At 48.5% G+C, this 25,053-nt stretch overlaps 1 protein-coding gene across 1 annotated transcript in view; it reads right to left on the minus strand.

Moving 5' to 3' along the window:
• The window catches only part of LOC144258877 (antigen WC1.1-like), a gene marked incomplete at its 5' end in the record, with an annotated part of 41,476 nt that extends 16,715 nt beyond the window's left edge, over positions 1-24,761 (minus strand). The window contains 3 exons of the mRNA XM_077807016.1: positions 5,777-6,091; positions 6,334-6,648; positions 24,447-24,761. Coding sequence (XP_077663142.1) covers positions 5,777-6,091; positions 6,334-6,648; positions 24,447-24,761 — 945 coding nt within the window. The remainder of the gene's footprint in view (positions 1-5,776; positions 6,092-6,333; positions 6,649-24,446) is intronic.
• Between the last annotated feature and the right edge of the window lie 292 nt (positions 24,762-25,053).

Genomic DNA, 25,053 nt, shown 5'->3' on the forward strand with positions numbered 1-25,053 from the left:
AAATAGTCTCTGTGTGTGGTGGTGGAATGGCTGCTGAGGTTTGTAGTCACTTTATCCAGGCTTAAATGTCTGGAAGCCAGTGAACGGTGTCTGCACAAGCACTTAGCAGGTGGGTCGTGAATGATTTAGGCAAGTTTGCCTTGAAGGAGTTTGGCCAATGGTTCATGGTGGTCAGGAACAGGTTATTGTTGGTAAATTCCCTTAGTTCCCTCTGATCTTTGCTCAGTAGGTGGCAACTTTCTTGGTTCACGTGGATCCAGTGCAGGAGCTCCTCGTGTTAGATAGTTCCCTGCACTGGTGGTTCTGACTGGAGCTGTCCCCTGAAGTGTGGTGTCATCTCTGAGTCCAACGTGAGATTCCAGCTGATCAATTCATAGCACAAGAAGCAGGTTATGTGTGGGGTGGGGAAGGGGACGTTCTCTGTTGGTGAATATTGTGACTCCCTTGGGATGTGAACCTCAGTCTTTGCGTGTGTCTCAGAATCAGAGAGTCCGACAACAAGGTAGTAAGTTAGGAATTCCTCACGGAGTTCAGACCCAGGTGCAGCCAGGAGAGACTGACAATGTTAAAAGACAACAGCAGAGTCAGTGCAGGGCACACCCACTGGCTGTGCCGGGTACAGTATGTACTAGTATGGCAACCTGACGGGTGCAGTGTGTGCGCACTGGATCCAACCAGCTCAAGGATCTTGGTAGCCAAATAACATTTCAAAGCTAAGAGTGAAATCCTGGCCCCACTGAAGGCAATGGTAAAACCTCCATTGACTTCAGCGGAGCCAGGAGTTCACCCTAAGACTGGACCAGGAGACTGCCTGCATGCAGCTAGTGTAGTGCAGGGGTGTAGCCATGCGTGGGCTGTGGCCCACCCAGTGATCATCCAGACCCACCCAAATCAGGGCCGGAGCCCCCCGAATCCACTGGCTGGGACTCCTACCCCCAGCTCGGTGTCCGTCAGCCTGGCCGCATCTTTCTTCTGCCAGCGCCGTGCACTGCTTCCCTGGTCTCTGACCCCAGCACTAGCCCCACAGGGGGTGTGCCTCATGAGGGCAGGTCTGGGTGGGGCTAGCGCTGGGGCCGGAGACTGGGGCAGCAGCTCCCGGCACCGGCAGGAAAGGGACGTGGCTGGGCTGACGGACACTGAGCCAGGGTCGGGAAGGGTGAGCAGAGCTTGAGCCCTAGTGGGACCCCACTTTGCCCAAAAGGCACGCCTAGGTGACCAGATGTCCCGATTTTATAGGGACAGTCCTGATATTTGGGGCTTTTTCTTATATAGGCGCCTATTACCTCCCACAACTTGTCCAGTTTTTCACATTTCCTATCTGGTTACCTGTGTGCCCTGGGCAGCCTCAGATTTTGGTGCCTGCTGAGTGGTAAGGGCCGGCTGGAAGGGGTGGAGGGAGGAGAGCCCCCCTCCCTCCTGTCCCCTTCCCAGGGCACCGGATTCCTCCTGCACCCCAACCTCTGCTCCTCCAGTCACTGCCCACCCCTGAAAGCTGGGGCCCACCCAAGTTTCCTGTCCTAGGTATGCCACTAGTGTAGTGTGAGGGCAGAGAGTAGATCTGGGGCTTTCCGATCACGGCAGATGGAGCTCGTATAGAAGGGACCAGGTGTTCTTCCTTAGAAGGGATTCTTCTTCCAGCAACTGTAGGAAAAAATCAGCATCTTCATGTGCTGAGGAGTTCCCTCCGAGAACCAGGGTCTGGGCTGGGTAGCTAGTTAGGAGAGGCAGGGCAGGGCCACAGGGAATTCAGTTAGGGATGTCCGTAGCAGCCTCTGTGAGAAGCATGAGAACTGCGAGGTTTTTTGCCTCCAGGGTACAAAGGTATCAGTTGTAAAGAGGAGAGTAGACGTCTGTTGAGAGTTCTGGGCAGGGCCACATAGGCTTAGTCATGGTGTGTAATGGCACCAGTGACCCTGGGCTCTGTGGGGGGCAGTCCTGAAAGCTACGTGTCCATTATTAGGAAGAAGGTTGAAATCCAGGGCTTCTGCAGTAGCTTTCTATCTAAGGACCCCAGTTCCAGCCAGGCAAGAAGCTCTGTGGAGACTCTGTACATGGATCTGAAGATGGGGCAGAGAGGGGAGCTGAAACTTCACTAAGCAGGAAGGGTCCCTGTGGTGAGGGGAGAAGCAGATGATCACAATGGCCTTTTTGGGTCTTAAAACTCTATGGATCTATACACCCATAAGACGGGCTCCATTTAGCCACAAGAGAACCAGCTTGGCTGGCCATTAAAATTAATTTTCTCGTCAATTATTTTCTCGCAGGGCCATGGCCACTTTCACTGCCCAGGATGGATAAATTGGGGTTGTGCAGAATCAGGCTGTTTCTTGTATGATCCCTGCCTCATTCACTTTAGAAACTGGAAGGCCTGAAGAGAATGAGCAGGGGAGCGCAGGAAGAACTAGGATGCTCTTGTTAAGAGCTGTGACCGTCATTCAGTCGAGCTCAGTTCTGTTCCTGCCTCTGCTGCAGATTTCACCGGTGATGCTGAGCAGGTCTCTGAAGCCACTTTTTATGGGGTCTGATTTGCAGAAGTACTGAGTATTCACAACTGCCGCTCGGGTCAAGACAAGATGTGGCTGCTCCACTCTTCTGCAGTCAGGCAGCGAGGTCGGGTGGAATGAGCACAGGGCTGCGAGTCAAAACACTGAATTTTATCCTGTCTCCGCTGATGACTCACTGGGTGGCCTTGGGCAAGTCACTTGGCTTTTCTCTCTCCATTTCACCGTCTGTAAAATGGAGCTGTGACATTGCACGCTGTAGGATTTTGTGAAAGTATGCTGATAAGTGTGAATATAATGTAACTGAAATATGCTTCGTGCAAAAGGTCTTTTGTAAGGTATAATTGCAAAGTTTATAATCTACTGAGTGTGGTCAACCTATTTGTACAAATGTATCACTCGTGTATCTGAAACTAGAAATATGAAATATAACTCTGAGGTCCCATTGTAGTTATGCACAGTGTGGGCCATTCATGGTGGTTTGGAATCTTAATGGCTCCCATTAACCAGGACAATTGACTGAGGATGGCTCTGTTTTACTTCTCAGTCTTCCTGTATGCTGGCAAGTGGGTAATGAAGTCTGACAGTGACATGTGATCATGTCACCTGAACTCGAATCCATCTTTAACCTGGTGCTTTTCCATTGAAAAGGAGGGGTGGGAACCCAGAGAGGAACAAAGGATTCCCACCTTCTGCAAAAGATATATAAGTGGGTGGAAGAGAACAAACTGGGCAGCCATCATGAGAAATCCCCTCACTATCACCTGAGCTGGAACAAGGGCTGTACCAGGGAAAGGATTGTACCTATGCTAGGTAGGCATCCAGTCTGTGAAAGAAACTTATTGAAACATCTCTGAGGGTGAGATTTTATCTGTATTAGGCTTAGCTTTGCATGTTTTATTTTATTTTACTTGGTAATTCACTTTGTTCTGTCTGTTATTACTTAGAACCACTTAAATCCTACTTTCTGTATTTAATAAAATCACTTTTTACTTATTAATTAACCCAGAGTATGTATTAATACCGGGGAGGGGGGGAACAGCTGTGCATATCTCTCTCTGTTATAGAGGGCAGACAATAAGCTTTATTGAGGGTAAAACGGATTTATTTGGCGTTTGGACCCCATTGGGGGTTGGGCATCTGAGTGTTAAAGACAAGAACACTTCTAAAATTGCTTTCAGTTAAGTCTGCAGCTTTGGGGCACGTGCTTCAGACCCTGGGTCTGTGCTGGAGGAGACTGGCATGTCTGGCTCAGCTAGACAGGGTGCTGGAGTCCTAAGCTGGCAGGGAAAGCAGGGGCAGAAGTAGTCTTGGCACATCAGGTGGCAGCCCCCAAGGGGTTTCCGTGATCCAACCTGTCACAGGAGATAATAATAATACTTACCCCCCTACTTCCCTGGAGTTTGGTGAGGCTTTATTAATGTCTCGAGCATACTTTGAACACATAAAGCGCTGCAGAAATGGTGAGTACTCTGGAGAATCAGGCCCGGAGGGTCTCAGGTTGCTGCCCAATCACCCCAAATAAGTAGCAAGTTGGGAATTTTGTCTTTAATCGTTGTAAGTACAATTTTCAAAAGCAGCTAAATGATGTAGGAGCTTAAGTGCCATTTTCAGAAGTGACTTAGGCAGCAAGAAGGAGAAGTCTGTATGGTTCTTGGGCTCCTATGTTACTAGAGAAAATAGGATTTAAGTCTCTAAGTCACTTAGGCCTTTTGAAAATGTTATTCTTGGGCTTCTAAGTGCCTAAGTCACTTTTGAAATGGACCTCATAAGAGTCTGCTATCTCCTGGGGTGTTATGAAGACAAATTCATTAATGTTTGTGGTGCATTCTCACACTACTGTAACGAGCACAATAGAAAAGCCAATGAAGAAATGAATAATTCTGTATTCAGTGCAGAGTTTGTACGGTCTGTAGAGTGAATAAGGCCCTGGGTCACAGGTTGAATGAGGAGGATAAAAAGAAATATTCTACAGCTCCTCCATCCCCTGAGCACCATCTTCCCTGTGCACTGAAGGAGGCAGGAGCTGGGGGTAGGTGAGAGTAATAGGATATGTTCATGCAATTAGACTGTATCATAATGTATATGCAGAAGGGAGGGTGGGGGACTGAATTAACATGATATAGATAACTTTAATTCTGGTATTTTCTAATTCTTGTGCCTTTGGCTTTGACTAAATGAACTAAATAATGCTGTTTATTTTTTTATTTATTTATTTTTATAAAAGCTAAATATTAGAGCAGATCAACAACCCAAAATTTTTCCTGTGATGTTTTTTGAATGCAGTATTTCAACTTTTAAACAGATTTGAGATACTGGGATGTGGAAATGGAATGAAAATTTTTGTTTAGACTCTCACTAATATATTGATTCATTTCAACTTCTGGAAAATGAAACATTCAATTTTCCATTCCAGTTTTTGGATGTACAGGTTTGCCACTTCCTCCCCCTTTCTATTTTTTCACACAATCAGAGTAATAGGATTGGAAGAGACCTCAGGAGGTCCTCTAGTCCAATCCCCTGCTCATCTTTTCTTCCACTGTAAAAAGTTAGAAAAAGGTAAAAATGTGTAAGAAAGTAAGAAAGCAGGGGAAAAAAATCTTTGGAGTTTTTTCAATTGGAAAGGTGTGAAAAAAGTAAAAAAAACCTCAGTGAGTGAAAGCACTACTTTCTCTGTTCTGTGCTACCAGAAATACCCCCAGGAATTCACGTGAGAGAAGGGAAATGCTGATTTTGAGCAGTTTATAATTCAGCCAAACTTGGAAGGAATCTGACTGCACTAGGAGAAGGCACCTCTCTGGCCCCAGCACTGACCCCTTCCCAAATTGCAAAGGCTCCAGCAATCAAGGAAGGAAGGTGCAAGAGCTTCTCCAGAAGGTGCCGAGAATATTTTATCATAGAAAGTGTGAAGCAAGCTCTATATTGGGAGTCACTACCAGCTCCCCCTCTAATTACTATTGGAGAAGGCTGGGGACAGTGAATCGGTGACATTGATGTAACCCAAAGGACAAAGTGCTTTCCCTGCTCCGCTGCCCCGCGTCAGGACAGAGTTGCTGATGTTTTTACTGGAGAATCCAGGGCTTTCCCCAGTCACAATTGTCCTTTTGTGATGATATTATTGACTTAAATTTATCTTTAATACATTTACTGTTATTTTCTGTGCTTTAGGATCTAGCTCCCCCTCCCCTTGCTGTGTCCTGAGGTTCCCCTACTCTGGGGCAGCATCACACACTGAGGGGCAGGTGTCCTTAATCCAGCATCTCTCTTGCACTTACCTGAGCAAATCACACCGGCATCATTGTTGTGTGAGCACTGAGAGGCCCCCAGGGTAGTAACAGGGCAATGGCCCAAATGGGTTTCAGTCCCTTTGCAGTGAAATGTGTCTGTCCAGACAGAGCCAGTTCCCTTCCCAAAATACCCTTCTCCTGGGGCTGATACAGCGAATCCGCAGTCGAGCTGACGACAGAGAACGTTGGCGTCTGGTAAATCCCAGCGTGAGTCACAGAGGGTTCCCCAGGCATCTAGAACCTGGATCTCCACCCTCCCTGAGCACGCTGTGCTGCCGTTCACCAGCCGGAACCCTGTGAGCCCAGGGGAGAAGGGAGAAGGGGTTTAGAGAGGGAGCATTTAAGATATTTTATATTAAATAATAAAGAAAAGGAAAGTTGGGGGATTGAACCCATTCCCATTATATTGAGTTGTTTAGGTTTTACTAGAAGCTGATAGCAGCTTTGTTATCTCAGCTCCCTACAGAGTGAGATCATTTTTTTGATGCACCCTACTCTCGAATACACATCACTGGGATTTTAGAGACATTGTGCCAAATTCTTACGTGAGCATATGACACTTGCATCATTTGCATGTGAGCACGTCTGACTCCCATGTGATATCCTGGGACAGTACACAAGGTGTGACTCATTCCCTCCACACTGGAATTCCTCAGTCCAGATTGGTCCATGTCCTTCTCGGAAATGAGCTCCTCCTGGGATAGATAGAGCTGTTCCACACTCTAGTCCATTACAGATAACACTGGCAGCTTTGAGATCAAAGTGTGCATCACAGATTGTAGCCCAGGTGTCTCCATGTCTTACTTCCACACGTCCTGAGCAGGCACTGTCCCCTCCAACCAGCTGGAGCTGAATGTGTCCTAGAAAGCCAATGAAGGATGAAAATTACAAAGGAGCCTTAGGGAATTTGTTGTTCCACTGCCTTAGAACTTTGGCCAAAAGCCCGTCCTGGTGCAGTGGGACAGTGCAGGCAGCAATTAGACATTTTTTTAAAAAAACAATGTACAACAAATGGAGAGAGGGGAGTTTGATAGCAATTGATATACATTGGAAGTTCTGAGATGTAGAAAATTGATAAGGGAAGCTACAGCTATCAGGGAATGCTCCACAGTTGGCAGGGCTAGGAACAATAATGACCATTGTTTTCGTTATATTAGGAGTAAAGACAAACAAACAAACAAATCCTAACAAAGGTGTAGCCCATTACAAATGGAAATGGTAAAATAGTTTATAATGATGCAAATAAGGCAGAAGTGTTCAATAAACATTTCTGGTTTTGGATAAAAGCAGGATGTGTATTCATACTATGTGAAGAGGGTGAACCACTCTGCAGTCTGTTGGTAACTAGGGAGGATGTTAAACAGTATCTAGTAGGGATAAACTTATTTAAAAACCAGCAGGCCTGAATAGCTTATAAAATCTTTGAATAAATAAAAATGTGGGACTGGAAGGAACCTCACGAAGTCATCTAGTCCATCCCCCCACACCAAGAGAGGTTTAAGCATACCTACTCCATCCCTGATAGATGTTTGTGTAACTTGTTCTTAAAAGTCACCAATGACGTGTGTGACGGGTTTGGTTACAGACACCCCCGTGGGACTGTCACCTCATATTCTGAAATTACCTCTGAGCCCGTTTTCCCTGCCAGCTTGGGACTCCAGAATGCTGCCTTGTTGAGCCAGACATGCTAGCCTGCTGCAACACAGACCCAGATCTGGTCCACACCCCAAAAGCTGCAGACTTCAACCAAAAACTGCTCAGCAGGTCACCTTTCTCCAGCACCCAGACACGCAGTTCCCAATGGGATCCAAATGCCAAATAAATCCCTTTTACTCTGTATAAAGCCTATACAGGGTAAACTCATAAATTGTCCGCCCTCTATAACACTGATAGAGAGATATGCACAGCTGCTTGCTCCCCCAGGTATTAATCACTTACTCTGGGTTTATGAATAAACAAAAGTGATTTTATTAAGAATAAAAGTAGGATTTAAGTGGTTTCAAGTAATAACAGACAGAACAAAGGAAGTCATCCAGCAAAATAAATCAAAAACACGTAAGTCTAAGCCTAATACATTAAGAAACTGATTACAGGTAAAATCTCACCCTCAGAGATGTTCCAATAAGCTTCTTTCATAGACTAGACTCCTTTCTAGTCTGGGCCCAATCCTGCCCTCGGTACAGTCCTTATTAGTTCCACCAGACATCTGAGGTGGAAAACAGGGGCTTTCTCATAACTGGCACCCCCGTCTGTCCTGCTCCACCCCTTTTTATAGCTTTGGCACAAGGCGGGAATCTTTTGTCCCTGCCCCTCCTTCTAAATGGAAAAATACCAGATTTAAGATAGATGTCCTGTGAGACCTCATTGTTGATTACCCACAGGCTGGCCCACAAGTAGGAAGGCTTGCAGGTAAATAAACCATCTACAACCAATTGTCCTAGTCAATGGGAGCCATCAAGATTCTAAACCACCATTAATGGCCCACGCTTTGCATAATTACAATTGGACCTCAGAGTTATGCTTCATATTTCTAGCTTCAGATACAACAGTGATACATATATACAAATAGGAGGAATATATTCAGTAGGTTACAACTTTTGTTATGAGACCTTATAAGAGACCTTTTGCATAAAGCATACTCCAGTTACATCATATTCACACTCATAAGCATATTTCCATAAACCATATGGAGTGCAACGTCACAACGGGGATTCCACAACCTCCCTTGGTACCTTGTTCCAGTACTTAACTATCCTTATAGTTAGAAAGTTTTTCCTAATATCTGACTTGACTTTCCCTTGCTTCAATCTAAATGGATTACTTCTTGTCCTACCTATTGATCGTAGAAAGAGAGCCCAACACTGGACACACTGCTCCAGCTGAGGCCTCACGAGTGCTGAGTCTTACACGTCTGTCTTACACATGACAATTCTGTTAATAAAATCCAGAATGACATTTCCTGTTTTCAAAACAGCATCACCCATTTCAGTCTGTGATCCAACATAATCCCAGAACATTTTCTGCAGTACTGCTGCCTAGGCAGTTATTCCCCATTTTGGATTTTTTGCATTTGATTGTTCCTTCCTAAGTCTAGTACTTTGTACTTGTCTTTACTGAATTTTAATTTACTGATTTCAAACCAATTCTGCAATGTATCAAGGTCATTATGAATTCTAATACTCTCACCAAAGAGCTTGTGACCCCTCCCAGGTTTGTCTCATTCACACATTTTATGAGTTTATTCTCTACTCCATCATCCAAACCATAACAATACAGAGCTCTCCCATGGGCCAGCTGGTGTCCCAATAGCCAGCTGGCCTGGGAGTCTCAAAGCTCTGGGGTCCCCAGTCTGGGGCAGTAATAACAGCCAGAACAAAGTAGGTCACAAAGCAAAGCAAAGCAAAACAAAACACACAAGTCTAAGCCTAATACATTAAGAAACTGATTACAGGTAATATCTCACCCTCAAAGATGTTCCAATAAGCTTCTTTCACAGACTAGACTCCTTCCTAGTCTGGGCCCAATTCTTTCCCCTAGTACAGTCCTTGTTAGAGCCAGTAGACATCTCAGGTGGTAAGCAGGGGTTTTCTCATGACTGGCCACCTTCTTTTTCCTGCTTCACCCCCTTTTATAGCTTTGGCAAAAGGCGGGAATCTTTTGCCTATTTGGATCCCCACCCCTGCTTCTAAATGGAAAAGTACCAGATTTAAGATGGATTTCATTATCAGGTGACATGGTCACATGTCACTGTAAGACCCCTAGTTTCCATGCCCCATGGGCTGGCCCACACTTACAGAGGAAGGTTTCAAGTAACTAAGGCCATTTACAACTGACTGTTTCTGGAGCACCCTTAATGACCACCACTTAATATGTTTACTTCAGTGATAGAAGTTTATATCTTATTCTCCTAACTCCAGATATAGAAATAATACATGCAAACCAATAGGATGAACACACTTAGTAGATTACAAGCTTTCTAATAAAAAGAAAAGGGGTACTTGTGGCATCATGGAGACTAACAAATTTATTAGAGCATAAGCTTTCGTGAGCTACAGCTCACTTCATCGGATGCATACAGTGGAAAATATAGTGGGGAGATTTTATATACACAGAGAACATGAAACAATGGGTATAACCATATAGACTGTAACAAGAGTGATCAGGAAAGGTGAGCTATCACCAGCAGGAGAGCAGGGGGAGGGAAACCTTTTGTAGTAATAATCAAGGTGGGCCATTTCCAGCACTTTACAAGAACGGTATGATGCTTCCTTCTGCCCTTAAAATCTATAAAGCTATGTATCTAAAAGGAAGTCAAGCACTCAAACATTCAGAATGCCAGACTCGTGCTGTCCTCTGTAACCTTAATTAGTCCCTTTTGTATTTGCATTGTGATACAGTCTTTAATCACACGATCAAATGCTATTTTTTCCACAGGACCCCTGCCTCATTCAGTGCACAGGACACATGGTGCTGACTGAATGGATGGATGGATGGTCAATAGTTCTTTTTATACTCATTGTTCAATGTGTGGACCCAGCCCTTATGTACTGCATGTCATCCAAACTGAACTCCTGAAACAGAATTGTTCATTTCCTCATGGGCTTTTCTATGGCGCTCATTTCTATAGTAGCTGAGTGCTTCACCAACATTAAAAAGAAAACGAGTACTTGTGGCACCTTAGAGACTAACCAATTTATTTGAGCATAAGCTTTCGTGAGCTACAGCTGTAGCTCACGAAAGCTTATGCTCAAATAAATTGGTTAGTCTAAGGTGCCGCATGTACTCATTTTCTTTTTGCGAATACAGACTAACACGACTGTTATTCTGAAACAAACATTAAAGAATTTCTCTTTACAACACCCCGGGAGGCAGGGAAGTGTTGTTATCTCCATTTTACATACGGGGAACTGTACATGGCCTTAATCAATTTGACAAAGGCCTTCAACTCTGTCAATTGCGAAGCGCTGTGGAAGGTGCTGGCCAGATTTGGCTGCCCTCCAAAATTTATTAAGGGCCGAAGGCTTCTTCATGATGAGATGACTGCCACCGTTCTCTGTAATGGCCTGGAGATGGATCCTTTCAGCATCAAAACTGGGGTTCAGCAAGGATGTGTTATTGCCACAACCCTGTTCTCCATGTATTTAGCAGTCATTCTGGTCCTTGTTAAAGACCGCCTCCCCACTAGAGTTGGCATTCAATACAGAATGGATGGGTGGCTTATTAATCTTTGATGTTTCCGCTCAAAGTCTAAAGTCCTCAGGACATCCATTGCTCATCTTCAGTACGCTGATGACTGTGTCATCATCATGCACACTGAGAATGACCTTCAGTCCACATTGGATTTTTTTGCACACACTTACCGAAGCCTATGACTCTTACTCACTATCAAGAAAACTAAAGTTCCCCATCAGTTGTCTTCAGGCCTTGCAAATGACCAACCACAAGTCACCATCGACGGACAGACTTTGGAGAGAGTTGAAGACCTCTATTACCTCGGTAGCCAACTTTCTCAAAATTCAAAAACTGACAGTGAGATCCAGCACAGGATCCATTGCACAAGTGCTTCCTTTGGGAAACTGTTCTGGTGCGTTTTCACAGACCATAACCTACAGAAGGCCACCAAGATACAGGTCTATAAGACAATTGTTATTCCTACACTCCTTTATAGATTCAAAACCTGGGTGACTTATCGAAAGCACCTCAAGAGTCTGGAGTGGTACCACTACCAATGCCTCCAGAAGATCCTTTGCATCAAGTGGAAAGATCGCTGGACTAACACCAGCATCCTCATTGAAGGTAATGTCACCAGCACTGAAGCAATGATCCTCACTCACCAACTCCGCTGGGCTGGACATTGTGTGCGGATGCCAGACTCTCACCTCCCAAAACAAGCCCTCTGCTCACCCATGGTCAGAGATCCCGTGGTAGTCAGAGGAAACCCTACAAAGATGCACTGAAAGCGTATCTCAGGAAAACTCATGTGGACATCACAAGCTGGGAGGAGCAAGCAACCAACTGATCGCAATGATGCTTCATTCTCCACCAGGCAGTGGCCCGCTTCGAGAAGTGCATTGCCCCTGAAGTTGAAAAGAGAGAGAGAATGAAAGCAAGAAAAAGAACTTTGTCACAGCAGGCAGCTGACCCGTCAGCAAATGTCTGTACCTACTGTGGGCAGATCTATGGTTCCAGGATCGGACCCCTGAGTCGTTGCAGGGCCCAGATGTAAATCTGTGTCAGACATCATCCTCGAATGGAGGTATCGCCAATGATGGCGATGCCGCTGCTGCAACAAAGGAAGCTGTGGGCTTCCATACTACAGCCTCTGTCACTGTGCATCCCTGATTCACTCCCTAGGCACCATCCAGCCCGTGCACTGATGGAGGCAGGGACCTTGCCAGAGGAGAATGTTTTGGCGACGTTTGGTATGAATCCAACCAGAAATGAGAAGTGAAAGCTGGACGAGAAGGGGTTGAGAGAGACAAGGTGGCTAAAGTAATATCTTTTATTGGGCCCACTCCTGTTGGTGAAAGAGACAAGCTTCTCAGCTTACACACAGCTCTTCTCTGTCAGATCAAACATTTCTCTCTCTCCAACAGAAGTGGGTCCAATAAAAGATATTACCTCACCCACCTTGTCTCTCTAATATCCTGGGACTAACACGGCTACAGCAACGCTACATATAAGACGACGACTGTCACTTTTTGGAAAGTTTTTGAGTATTCAGTCAGGACAGCATCTCTCAAAAATCGCTTGGTGCAGAATCACGCTTACCACATGTGTTTGTTCTCAGTGATATCTAGTGCACAGGGCAGTTTGTAGATGGCTGACTGGTTATTTCTGGAACAATCCTTAATCGGCCCAATCCTGAGTCCTTTATTCTGTTTCTACTCAGTCTGTACAAAGCAAACTCACATTACAGTCAATAGCTGACTGCCTGACGAAGTAACCCTGGGTTTGGTCTATGAGCTGGCCCTGCACCTATACCCAGGGAAGACAGGGATTAGTGACAAGAATGGCCATAGCTATAAGGACCATGGAAAGACTCACCCTCCTCTCCAACCTTCAGCACAGGCATGTGGAACTACCCTGCCAGCATGGCAGGGGTTAAAGGGAGCCTTTGGGTGCAGCTAGCCCCACCCCGCTGTACCTGCAGCCAATGCCAGGCCTGGGTGGAGAAAAGGTGAGAGCCTGGCTCAGTTGAGGGCTGAGTGGCGAAGAGGCAGGAGCTATCCGCCTCCCTACCTGAGGGGTAAGGGTCACTAGCCTACCAGCGGAGGCAGCCACCAGGGAGTAATCACTGTCTCCCCAGCCAAGGGAGATTGTGGAGGAGAGCTAGGAGCCTCTGGCAACTGAGGTAACTGGGTCCCTGAAGCCCAGAGACATTGTGGGGTTCAGTCTCACCAAACTTGTGGCTGCCCCATCTGAAAAAACTTTGGGACTGCAGCACGGTGCCACCAAACATCCACGAGAGGACGCTATAGGATGCAAGTCACCCAGCAAACTGGACTAGAGGGGCCATGCCCCAAACAAAAGGTACAGTGGTAGGAAGTAGCCCTGGGAAGGGGATTTTGACTCGCTGCTGCTGGGAGGTCTCCCCTATTCAGGGGTAGATGCATGCAGGACCCTAGGCTGGGACCCAGTGGAGAGGGAGGGCCTGGGTTTTCCTGCCCCACTGCCTAAAAGACTGAGACAAACTGACCTTGAAAACAAGGGGCTGGAGGTCAGGGGCACCAACCACTAGGCAGCCCAGCCCTTCACACGACCTGTAACAAACCCGAAGTTTATTCCAACTGCAAATGTGCAGCTCCAGCTGAGATGCCCACTCCCAGTTCCTTCCCGCTGGTTCCCAGTCCCAGACTCCTTCTCCACTCAGTCCCAGTCTCCCCCAGCTCCCAATCTCCTTGCTCAGCAAGTCAGTCTCTGTCCCCCGACTCTTGTTCTGTTTACCCTGCCGAGCCCATTATAGTCTCCTCCCCCTCCCTCCTCCCAGTCCCAGTCCCCGTCCCCTTGCCCAGCCAGTTCCCATCTCCCCCTTTCTCTCCCAGTCCCAGTTTCTTGCTTCTCACCAGTATCTAGTCTCAGAATGTCCGTCTGTCCCCCGGCCACCCCAAAGGCTCCTTGTCCCAATCTACCCTCCTCCTCTTATCCTGGTCTGATTCTTGTCCCTTCTACATCCAGTTCAGGTGGTTTCCCTTCTGCACTGCCTGGGCCCAGTAGGGGAAGACAGTCTCCCTGGGACAGAGTGCCGGGAGCCAACAGATGAGCCTGCACTCTGATTGTGATGCTCACAGACCAGGTGCCAGCTCATGCCAAAGCCCCAGGTCTCACTGAAAACTTACAAATGCACAGCCTGGCCCATTCACGTGTGTATTAGTATTGATGAAAGTGATTATTAAATGTGTAAATGTATAAGAGTGTTTAATTTTCAAGAAAGCTAACAGGATGTTATTTGCATTGTTCTCACTTATCTGTATCTCGTTATAATGCAATAGCAAACATTTACACTGTGTACAGCCCTGTAACTAAATAACCCATCAAACAAGAAAGAAGCCTTGTGGAATGCAAATGAAGAATTTTCACAGAAAAGTGCTAATTTCAAAGCAAGTGGTCATTGTGTGTGATGATCGGAGGCAAACACTCTAAATGCATTCCTCAATCTCTGTCATCAAAGGAAGAGTCCACCTGGGTAGTTACTCTGTCAGCTTGTTTTCTGCGAGAAGAAGCTATACGTACAGTTTCACGAAAAGATCCTTCATCTCTGGAGTGTCTGGATTCTAATAGGTTGGAATAAGTGAACAAAAAGATGGAGATCCCCAGAGTTCTTCTGGGTAGCCCTGAGAGACTTTTGGGAAACTGGCAGATGACTACATCTCTGGTACCATTTTGAATTATAGACTGTGACTCACTTGTACATATATTTTACTGCTCTAACCTCTCAATTCTCATTTCCTTTTCTTAGCTAATAAATCTTTAGTTCGTTTACTATACAATTGGCTACCAGAGTTGTCTTTGGTGTAAGATCCAGGATACCAATTGATCTAGGGTAAGTGACTGGTCTCTTGGGAGCAAAGGGAATGGGGTGTGATTTTTGGTGTAAGTAACCATTTGATCACATAGTCCAGCTTTTCTGGGGAGTCTAAGGCAGTGGTGTGCGGCCTGCAGGGTGCAGGTTGCCCACTACTGGTCTAAGGGTCTGTGACTCCATGATAAGACTGTTATAGTTATCTTCCAATTGCCCCAGGGCGTGCTCAACTCCCGCTCTGCCCCCGACCTGCCCCCACTCCACCCCTTCCCCAATGCCCTCCACCCCGCCTCTTTCTACCCCTCCCCCATCTGAGCACGCCTCATGCCTGCTCCTCCCCCTCCCACTCAGCACCTCCTGCATGCTGCTGAATAACTGATCGTGGTGGGTGGGAGGCACAGGGAGGGAGGCGGAGGAGTTGATTGGCAGAGCCGCCGGCAGGCAGGAGGAGCTGGGGGAGCTTGGCTTCTGGTGGGTGCTAAGTCCTGTTAATTTTTTCCATGGAGTCAGTGCCTATGAATCCAGGAGTTCACATTTGTTACTGACCTCATGAAATCTAAAGATAGAACACACCACCAGTTTGCAGTGTCTACCCTGTTTTCTGACAATCTCTCCTGAGGTAGGAACTCACAGTCATGACCCCTCCAGACAGTGTGACACTGATCTTTTAGATGTCAGTTAGTCCCCCAAAGAAAGCTGACTGAGGTAATTAGATAAGAAGGTTCGCAGGCTGGGTGGATAAAGAGCCAAGTAGCCCATCAGCCCACATCTGATAAAGAAGCACAGGAAGGATGCCCCTGGTAGGGAAAGAGAGAGGAACAGAGCGAGCTAAGCCCAGTCTCAGAAAGGCCTTAGGGAAGAGAAATCTTTCTTCCCCTCAGGTCCTGACGAGAGGGCCAAAAACACAGAGGATACTGTACACAGACTGTTGCATGGGAACTGCAGTGCTATTGATGAAGGGAACTCAACACAAATGGCACCGTGAATGCCCAACTAGTGGAGTCTAGGCTGTTTCTGTTGTTGCTAGAGAATTTACATCTGCAAGGGCCAGTCTGTTTTCTGCCAAATTTCAAAGTATTGGCAATGAAACTCATTTTTATGAAGTCCTGCCCATCATCTTTATTTTTTAACAATGCTAGGAAATGCATATTGCGCCCCCCTGCCCTCGCGTCCCCCATGTTAAAAGGATGGTGAGATTTTGCATAGAACCGCTCACAATCCAGAGAGGGTTAAGATTAAACACTTACCTTTAGTTCCCATTGCCAGGGGAAGATGTTAAAACATTTGAAATTCAAAAGGAAAATATTCTACTCTTCCTTGTGCCTTTTGCATTGGAATTTATTACTCCTACTAACTGTTAAAAGTGAAGAGTTAAAAATAAAACTTATAATGGGCCCATAGTTGTTACATTAACTATGGAGTCACAGGAAATTCCTCCATAATATGGTATTTTTTGTGCTCTGTAAGGCTGAGATATGCTTTTGGCTGATACCTCTATGATACACCAGGTCTACAGGGTATCAGAGAGCTGGGACGATCAATCCATTGCCAGGTCATCCTATAAGGGTGGGAAAGGGACCCCATAAACATCCTGCCCCCTGTGCATCTTCTAAGCTACTCTGGCTGGGTGCCTGGGTCGGGATTTTAGTCTAAGGGGAAACATTTCAGACGTGCCTCAGTGACCTAGGAGCCTACGTGTCATTTTTAAAAGTGACTCAGGGCCAGATTTTAAAGGACATTCAGGCCCTAGGAGTGCAGACAGGCATCTACTGGGACTTTCCAAATCTCCTGGGAGTTCGGCACCAGGCACATTTGAAAATCCCACTGAGCACCTATCTGCATTTATAGAAACCTAAATATCTTTTAAAACGTGGACCTTGTGCACTTAGGATCCCTAGTCTCACTAAAAGTGTCACTGAACTCCCATCAGCCTCTTTGGCATTCCCAATGTAAATTCATATACAATTTTTTGAAAAGAAGTTAACGGTTATAAACATTATTTGCCAACAGGAAAATTCACTAATTCAATGATTTTCATTAAATGTTTCTATGACCATGAGTAAGTTTCCCAAATATTTTCCCCCAATAGTGGCAACTGGCAGCCCCAGTCCCAGGGCCCCGTGGGGCAGACAGCACCAGCATCACTACTGCCCTGACGAACGACGGCATCAACACAAAACCTTCCATCCCGCAGAGCAGGCTAACTCCTGGCAGGATCAGAGATTCCTCCCACCTAAGCCTCCACCCCAGCCATGGGTCCCACAGCTGGGCTGAGACCCTCCATGACACTAACCCACATTCAGAAAACAAACTGTAAAATGGGAGCCATTGCAAGGGAAAGGAAAGGCCTGGGACGGGAGCATCTGCAAACAAGAAAATGGAAACATTTAACAGTCACAGAGCGGGGTCCTCAGTGGCCAGTGCCCTCCAAACACTGACTCTATTTCCCAGTCAGAAACAACCCCACACTTGTTACATTTTACAGCCCCTTTGCCCCCTCACAACCCCTTCAACCGTACTCACAGGGTTCCAGCGAACACTGTCCTTTCACCTACCCATCGTTAAACACACAGACTGCGTCCATCTCTCACCTCACTGCTGCAATCCCCGAGGCAAGAAGATGCCTGTGCTCCACCACTGACACACCCTGCAGAACACAGCGCTGAAATGAGGTATGTGGGATCCCCCAGGGTACACAGGCACCTCTTCCCTTTGATCACAGGGTGGCTTAGACCCAGACCTCCTCACATCACAGTCACAGCTCTGCCAAAGTGCTCCCACTCATGCCTCCACCATTCAGTACAGCTACACCTAACACAGGGACTGCAGCTGGAGCACAGGCAAATAATTCCCAGTGCCAGTGGCTAGTTCCAGCTCCAGGGGGCAGAGTTAAGGCTGACGTGGCATTTACCATAACTGTCTATTACCTGGTTTTCAGGGGTCTGAGTTTTCCCAACTCGATATCCTAGAAGGGCACGAGATACCTCCAGGCAACATGAACTCTGTGTTTATGAAGTTTTTTGTCAGCGAATTTAAACTTAACTCCACAGCCTCTGACATGCACAGCTGTCTGTCCAGAGGCAGTAAGGAGAGTCTGGCCTTCACTGCAATGAATGAACAAAGGCCTCCTGTCTCGGGCGGGACTCGTAGAGCTCCAGTGACGATAAATAGCTCACCAGTGTGAGAAAAGTTTCACTCTAGTAGTGACTGCAGGGCTACGTGCACGCAGGGGGCTCAGGTCTCCATAGAGCTATGTGTGGGCAGCTGCATTGGTGTGAAGTGGGCCTTTACCATCACCACGAGTGCCCTGCACCCATTTGCCACCTCTGAGGTGATTGGTGGCTGAGTGAAGTCGCTGTAGCTGCAACTAGACCCGCTGGCTCGGTGAGACAAGAGGCACGCTCCAAAAGAGAATTTGGACAGTGGCTCCGCAAAAAAGGGCGTGGTCAGCAAAATCTATATTGTGCATATTCTCCAGTGCAAGCCTGGGCAAATTTGGTGTAAGTGGCTGTTGTACGTGCAAAGCTGGTGTACAGGGACCGTACTCAATCTGCTCTGTGCTGGCCTCTCTGCTGTTCTCACCTGGGGCATGTCCATTTTCATGCTCCCCTCCTGGTACTGCCTTGTAGGTACAGGATTGCTGCTTGGCATGTAGACTATGGGAATTGTGATGTGTTTGCTTTGGTGCAATATGGATAATTGGCCATAATCGGCAGGAGGAGGACCATGGACTGAGCAGCGACAGGAGTCTCGGATAAGAGCTGGCCTTTGGGGAGACATGAGAGCTCACCTGGGACTGAGAGACAAAGAGACAAAGTGGAAACCAAGATGGGTCCACAGCAGCATGGCTCACGGCAGCCCGGACTTGGCGAGTATGGACCATATCTTAACCTTTGCTTCTTCTCTGTGCTAATCCATGGTATTGTTACCCTATTTCAAGTTTCCAAATAGAGTATGCAGTGGGGGAGGGGCACTGGAGAGGGGTTACAGGTCAGGTGTGCTGGAGGAGGTGTTTGGGGGGTTCTGGAGGGGTGTGTGTGTGTGTGTGTGTGTACTGGGAGGGAGTATTTGGAGGATGCTGGAGGGGTGTGTGCACTGGGAGGGAGTATTTGGGGAGTGATGGAGGGAGTACCTGAAGTCTCACTCTCGAGGTGGGGGTCAGTGCCGCGCTTCCTGTCATGGTGGCAGGCCAGCTGGTGCATGCCTGGGACGCAGAGCCAGCCCATCAGTCAAGGTCTCCCTGCTGGCTTCTCCCCCTTCCCTGGGCTGGGAGCTGGGGCCTGACTCTCTCACCGCTCCTGGTCAGGTTCTGAGGTCCTGTGGTGGGGCAGGCAGCCAGGCTGAGAGGTGCTTGGTGGCTCCGCTTACCTGGTGGGCCAAGCTGCACGGGGCCTGGCAGGATCCAGCAGGTGCAGATGCTCAGGGGAGGGACCAACCAGGGTGTGGAGATGGCTCTTTCTGAGCTGCAACATCTGGAAAAATCCTGGACATTTTCTCTTATTTGGAAAATCCACCCGGACAGATGTTGGCAGACCAGAAAAAGAGGTCATGTCTGGGAAAACCCAGACACATGGTAACCTTAACCATAGGACTTCCCGCTGCCGTATTCCAGTTGACGAATAAATCCTGCTGTGTTTTGAAAAGGCTGCCTGGAGTCACTGCAGATACTTGCTGAGGTACACTGGTTCCTGATGAATGGAAAAGTCTCTGAGCAGAGGTCTAACTCAGTTGGACTCATTGGGCAGAGCTCACAGTGTGAAACAGGAGTGCTGGAGCACAGAGGCTCAGTCTTGGAGGCGGTCACAGGGTCTGCACAAGTTCCTGGCCTCGCATCCCTGTGCTCTTGTGCTTAGGCTGGTCAAAGAAGGGGTCCCAACGCCTCTTTCAGTTGTTTCACCGGTGTCTTTTCATTTACAATGCTTAGTGCAGCCCCAATTCCCCCAACACCGATCCCCCACACTGACCCTTCCCTGGGTCTTCCGGCCTCAAGGCTTTCTGTAGTTGGTAGAGACAGAGCTGCAGTCCCTCTATCTGCTCCCCTGGCTAGCCTCCCACTGAGCCTATCTCTGGGCTTATATCTCCTCCCAGGCACCAGCCCAGCTGGCTCCACTTGGCTCAGCTGATTCCCCTGAGCCTGCCCTCGTTAGGGTCTGCAGCTGAGCTCCTTGCTGAGTGTCTGGGCCCCTGCATCCGGCTGCCCTGCTGGGAAACAGGGGAGGAGTCATCCCTTTATCAGGGCATCCAAGGGGTTTATGCCCCTGCCCTGCCACAGAGGGATTGAGGCCATGTGATCCACCTTAAGAAAGAGAGCGGCCCTTGGGGGTCTGGCACACTGAAGGCGTTCCTCCAAGGGACTGTTTAAAAGCTGGGGCATAGCACAGATCCTGTAAATCTATGACACCTGCCAAGGCCCAGGTGTGGTGCTGTGACGCTGTACCTGTAGGGAGCGGGGCGGACTGACCTGGGAATGTCGTTTAGTTTTACTGGGACTATCTGCATGGGGGATGAGATAGCAGGCGGTGACTTTACTTGACGGAGGATACCTGAGTCTGTACCCTGAGCCGGGAGGGGGATGGGGACAGGTGACACCTTCTGCCCAGGAAACAGACAAAGGCTGGAGGAGGAGACTGGGGAGGCTGGAAGGAGAGGGCTGCAGTGGAGCTTCAGTTTGAAGCTGGCTGGGGAAATGGAGGGAACCCCAGGGTTGGGGTCTAAGCTCTCTGCCCCCAAGAGGGACCTGACTGAAGGGTCCTAGTTTTACCTACAAGCTCTGCTTGGGACTGTGTTCCTGTTGTCTAATAAATCTTCCGTTTTACTGGCTGGATGAGAGTCACGGTGAATCGCAGGAAGAGTGGGGTGCAGGACCCTGACCTCCCCACACTCCGTGACAGGTGCCAACATGTGATAAAGACTTAAAATGAACAACACACACTGAGCATTCATGCATGAAATTTAAAGTGCTGAGGAATTTTTTCGTTAAGTGTAAATGTCTCTAAGTTCAGGGCAAGAATACTTTATTTATGAGGTAAATAGTTTTTAATCATAGAAGATTAGGGTTGAAAGAGACCTCAGGAGGTCATCTCGTCCAACCCCCTGCTCAAAGCAGGACCAACACCAACTAAATCATCCCAGCCAGGGCTTTGTCAAGACAGGCCTTAAAAACCTCTAAGGATGGAGATTCCGCCACCTCCCTAGGTAACCCATTCCAGTGCTTCACCACCCTCCTAGTGAAATAGTGTTTCCTAATATCCAACCTAGACCTCCCGCACTGCAACTTGAGACCATTGCTCCTTGTTCTGTCATCTGCCACCACTGAGAATAGCCCAGCTCCATCCTCTTTGGAACCCCCATTCAGGTAGTTGAAGGCTGCTATCACATCCCCCCTCACTCTTCTCTTCTGCAGACTACACAAGTCCAGTTCCCTCAGCCGCTCCTCATAAATCATGTACCCCAGCAATCTGATAATTTTCGTTGCCCTCCACTGGACTCTCTCCAATTTGTCCACATCTTTTCTGTATTGGGGCCCCTGAAACTGGACACAATACTCCAGATGTGGTCTCATCAGTGCTGAATAGAGGGGAATAATCACTTCCCTCAATCTGCGGCAATGCTCCTACTAATGCAGCCGAATATGCCGTTTCCTATTGTGGCCAAGAAGGCTCACTGCTGACTCATATCCAGTTTCTCGTCCACTGTAATCCCCAGGTCCTTTTCTGCAGAACTGCCTCTTAGCCAGTCAGTTCCCAGCCTGTAGCGGTGCATGGGATTCTTCTATCCTAAGTGCAGGACTCTGCACTTGTCCTTGTTGAACCTCATCAGATTTCTTTTGGCCCAATCCTCCAATTTTTCTAGGTCACTCTGGACACTATCTACCTCTCCCCCCAGCTTAGTGTCATTAATACTAAACATGAAGGGACACTCCATTTATATGGCTCATCGGTCGCTTTGGTACCAAGATGAGTTACATATTCAAAACCGGGTAACTGGGATGGTTGGAGTGAGGGTTTCTCAGACATGTAGGTTTCCACTTTTTGTGTATTCTGCATTTACCTTGGGAACTGCTTGTGCCTGCCTAATTCCCAGACAGTCGGTCAAGTTCCTTTGCACGCTCTGAATACTTCCCAAATCCCCCAAGCAGCAGGAAACAGTCCAGAAGTTCAGGGTTTACCATCCCAGGCAGAGACGACCCATAACTGCTGATAGTGTGGGGGTGGAGTAGGGTGACCACATGTCCCGATTTTATTGGGACAGTCCCGATATTCGGGCCTTTTTCTTAAATAGGCGCCTATTTCTCTCCCCCCCCACCTCTGTCCTGATTTTTCTTACTTGCTATCTGGTCACCCTGGGGTGGAGGGGCACAATTTAAACTTTTGACCACCCCCAGAACAGCTCAAGTTATTCCCCCTCCTCCAGACAGGCCCCCTCCTGGCCCTCAGTCTCCCCTCCCAGAAAGCAGTGCCCACCTCCCTGCAGCTCCCATCTGTTGCTCCTGCCTCTCCCCGTGGGGCACAGCTTGCAGCTCACAGGTTCTGGTAGCCGCCATGCAGGGAGTAGGGGCCTGGCTGCACCATGTGACTGAGCTGGGCTGGGAAACTGTGGCAGAAATCTGGGTCATGTGCCTTTCCCCCTCCAACACACACACACACACACACTCTGATCCTAGAGCTGCTGAAGAGACAAGAACTGGCCCAGCAGGGAATGGGGGTTTTGGCTGCCAGGTTACTGCTTTTGGCTCCTCCCATTATGCAAATTGGCTCCTCTCTGCGCTTGTGCATTTCTGGTACAGAAACAGTGGAAATAAGGACGGTGCAGCTCAGTCAGTTACACCAGGATGAGCTAAGAGACTGCGGCTGCAGGACTCACTTTATGTGGGAAACCCAGAATGAAGCCCAGAAAGAGACCCTCGGCCCTGGTAGCTCCTTGCATCAGTGCTGAACCTGCTGGCCCTGGCTCTTGGTTCCCTGACTCCCTTCCCTCATTCACCTGTAGTGCCTTGTCAATCGGGCTCACCTGGAGCATTGGCCTCTCCCCATTGGCCCTGGGACTGTCACTCTACAGTCTCCTCCAGATCCTTTCTTTTGGTTGGAGGGATGGTGCCACCGGGAGCCAATCACGCTCTCTGGCAGAAAATTTTTAAAAAGCAGCAGCCACTTGGGAAGCCCAAACAAGCAACAACTCCAACAAGCAACAAGCCACTTAAAGAGCCAGAAAGCCCAAAAAACAATCACCAAGCAACTCAAAGAAATTACAAGCATCCAGTGGCATAGGGACTGAGAGGGGAGCCAATGCGTAACCCATGCCTAATGGGTGTGGTGCTCTGTCTCCCTCTAGTGGCACCAAAATCACCTAGATTTTTATGAGTTTGCTACAGCCTTGGTTAATAGGCAGGTGCTTTTTTAGCTTATGCAGTAGAGGCCCATAGCACTAAGCTTCAGAGGTCCCAGGGTCAGTCCTGCCTGCCAACAATCAGGGTCTGTCAATGTTACAAATGCACCTCCACGTGCTGGGGTTTACTCCCCTTTAGAGCCCGTTGAGGAGGCCACCACCGTGCCAGGCATATTTCCGCGGGAAGGGGTGGGGCTTACTGTGACTGTGGCCCCTTTGTGCTGACACAGCCGGGGCCCAGAAGGTACAGAGCTGGGGTGAACACTCTAGACAGTTTCTGGAGATCCTACAATGAGGATAGTAAGTGAGTGGCAGGGTGTGAGGGGGAGACACACAGAGCACTGACCCCCGCGCTCAGGTGTGACCTCACCAATGGTGGTGATCAGGGACTAGAAGCAAGGTGCAAACTGAGCTAATCAGAACAAAGAGGCTTTATCGCTGTTCAGCCAGATGTAGCGATCCATGGTCTTACCCTCAGTCTTACCTGCTTCAGGGGCTGTTTCTCTCAGTGCATTCGTCACGCTGTGCAAACCCCTGTCCCCAGGCATTTTACTTGCACACGCTTTGATGAAGCCAGGTTATGCATACACATTAATTCCCAAATGCAGAGGGATCAAGGTGCAGTCTCCATGACATTGCGCTGGGGGGTAAATCTAGCCCGCCCTGCATGGGAAGACAGCTAGGCAGGCTGTGGAGCAAAGAGCTACGCATCATGTGGGAGTTCCCTGCAGGGGGATTCGGGGAAGAAGCGTAGACATGTGGAGCAGTATAGTCAGTTTTTGCCCCCTGCACCTACCCCAGCTGTTTTGGCCCCTCCCCCTTGCCAAGTGCAGGCTCAGGGCTCCTCTCCTGCTGCCTCAGGGAACTCTGGGGAAAAATCCACAGCACTCGCCCCCCCCAGCTCCAGTCCCAGCTCCCACAGCCACAGGCAGGGTTGCAGCTGCTGCTGAAGCCCTGGGGAGACTCTGGGCGGCTGTACCCAGGCATGTATCAGCACAAACCTGCTAATGGAGCCAACACCACACCCCACAACAACTGCCCCAGCTGCCCCCTGCTAGTGGCACAGAGGATGGCGCAGCCTGCTCACCCCCAGTCTGCCCAAGGGAGCTCAGGGAGAGACTGGTCAGTTCCACCCTGACCCCAGTGCAGGGCACAGTCCAGTTCTGAGTCACCAGGAATGTCACTCACTGTGTTCAGTCCCTTGTCCCTCATGGGGAGTTTCCTACAGGGGCAAGTTGGCCGAGTTCTTACCTGAGCAGATCACTCCAGTATCAAGAGAATGAGAGCACTGGAATGCAGCCCATCCTACATGATTGCAGTCCCAGAGAGCTGACTCGTCACCACCACAATCAACTAGAATCAGCCAAGTTGGTCCAGATCCTTCTCCAAAATGAGCCCGGCCAGGGGCACTGACAGCAGATCCACATCCCAGCTGCTTACAAACCACCTCAGCATCTTCCATGTCCCAGCTGGTGTCACACACCGTCCCCCACTGATCCTGGTGTTTAACCTCCACTCTCCCGGCACAGTGGCTGCGTCCATCCGCCAGCCTCAGCTGGTCGGCACCTTCAAAGAGAGACACAGAGCAGGGTCAGAGTGAGCAGGGAGCCCCCTCCCCAGCGTTATCACAGCAGAGTCCATGCCCGGCAGCAGGGGATCCGCGCCCAGAGCCAGGAGAATGGGACATGCCCAGAGCTGCCTCATGACTCCACCTGATCCTGTCTCAGGGCCTCCCACTCGGGGCTGTCACTGCTGTAGCTCTCGCCATTTTATCCCCACTCTGGCAATTTGGGGTGTTTTTACATGTCTCGTGAGAACACGATGAAAGGCGCCAACTCACTGAGTTTCCCTTATTCCA

This window comes from Eretmochelys imbricata, unplaced genomic scaffold (genome assembly GCF_965152235.1).
Source record: "Eretmochelys imbricata isolate rEreImb1 unplaced genomic scaffold, rEreImb1.hap1 Scaffold_53, whole genome shotgun sequence".
Classification (NCBI taxonomy): Eukaryota; Metazoa; Chordata; order Testudines; family Cheloniidae; genus Eretmochelys; species Eretmochelys imbricata.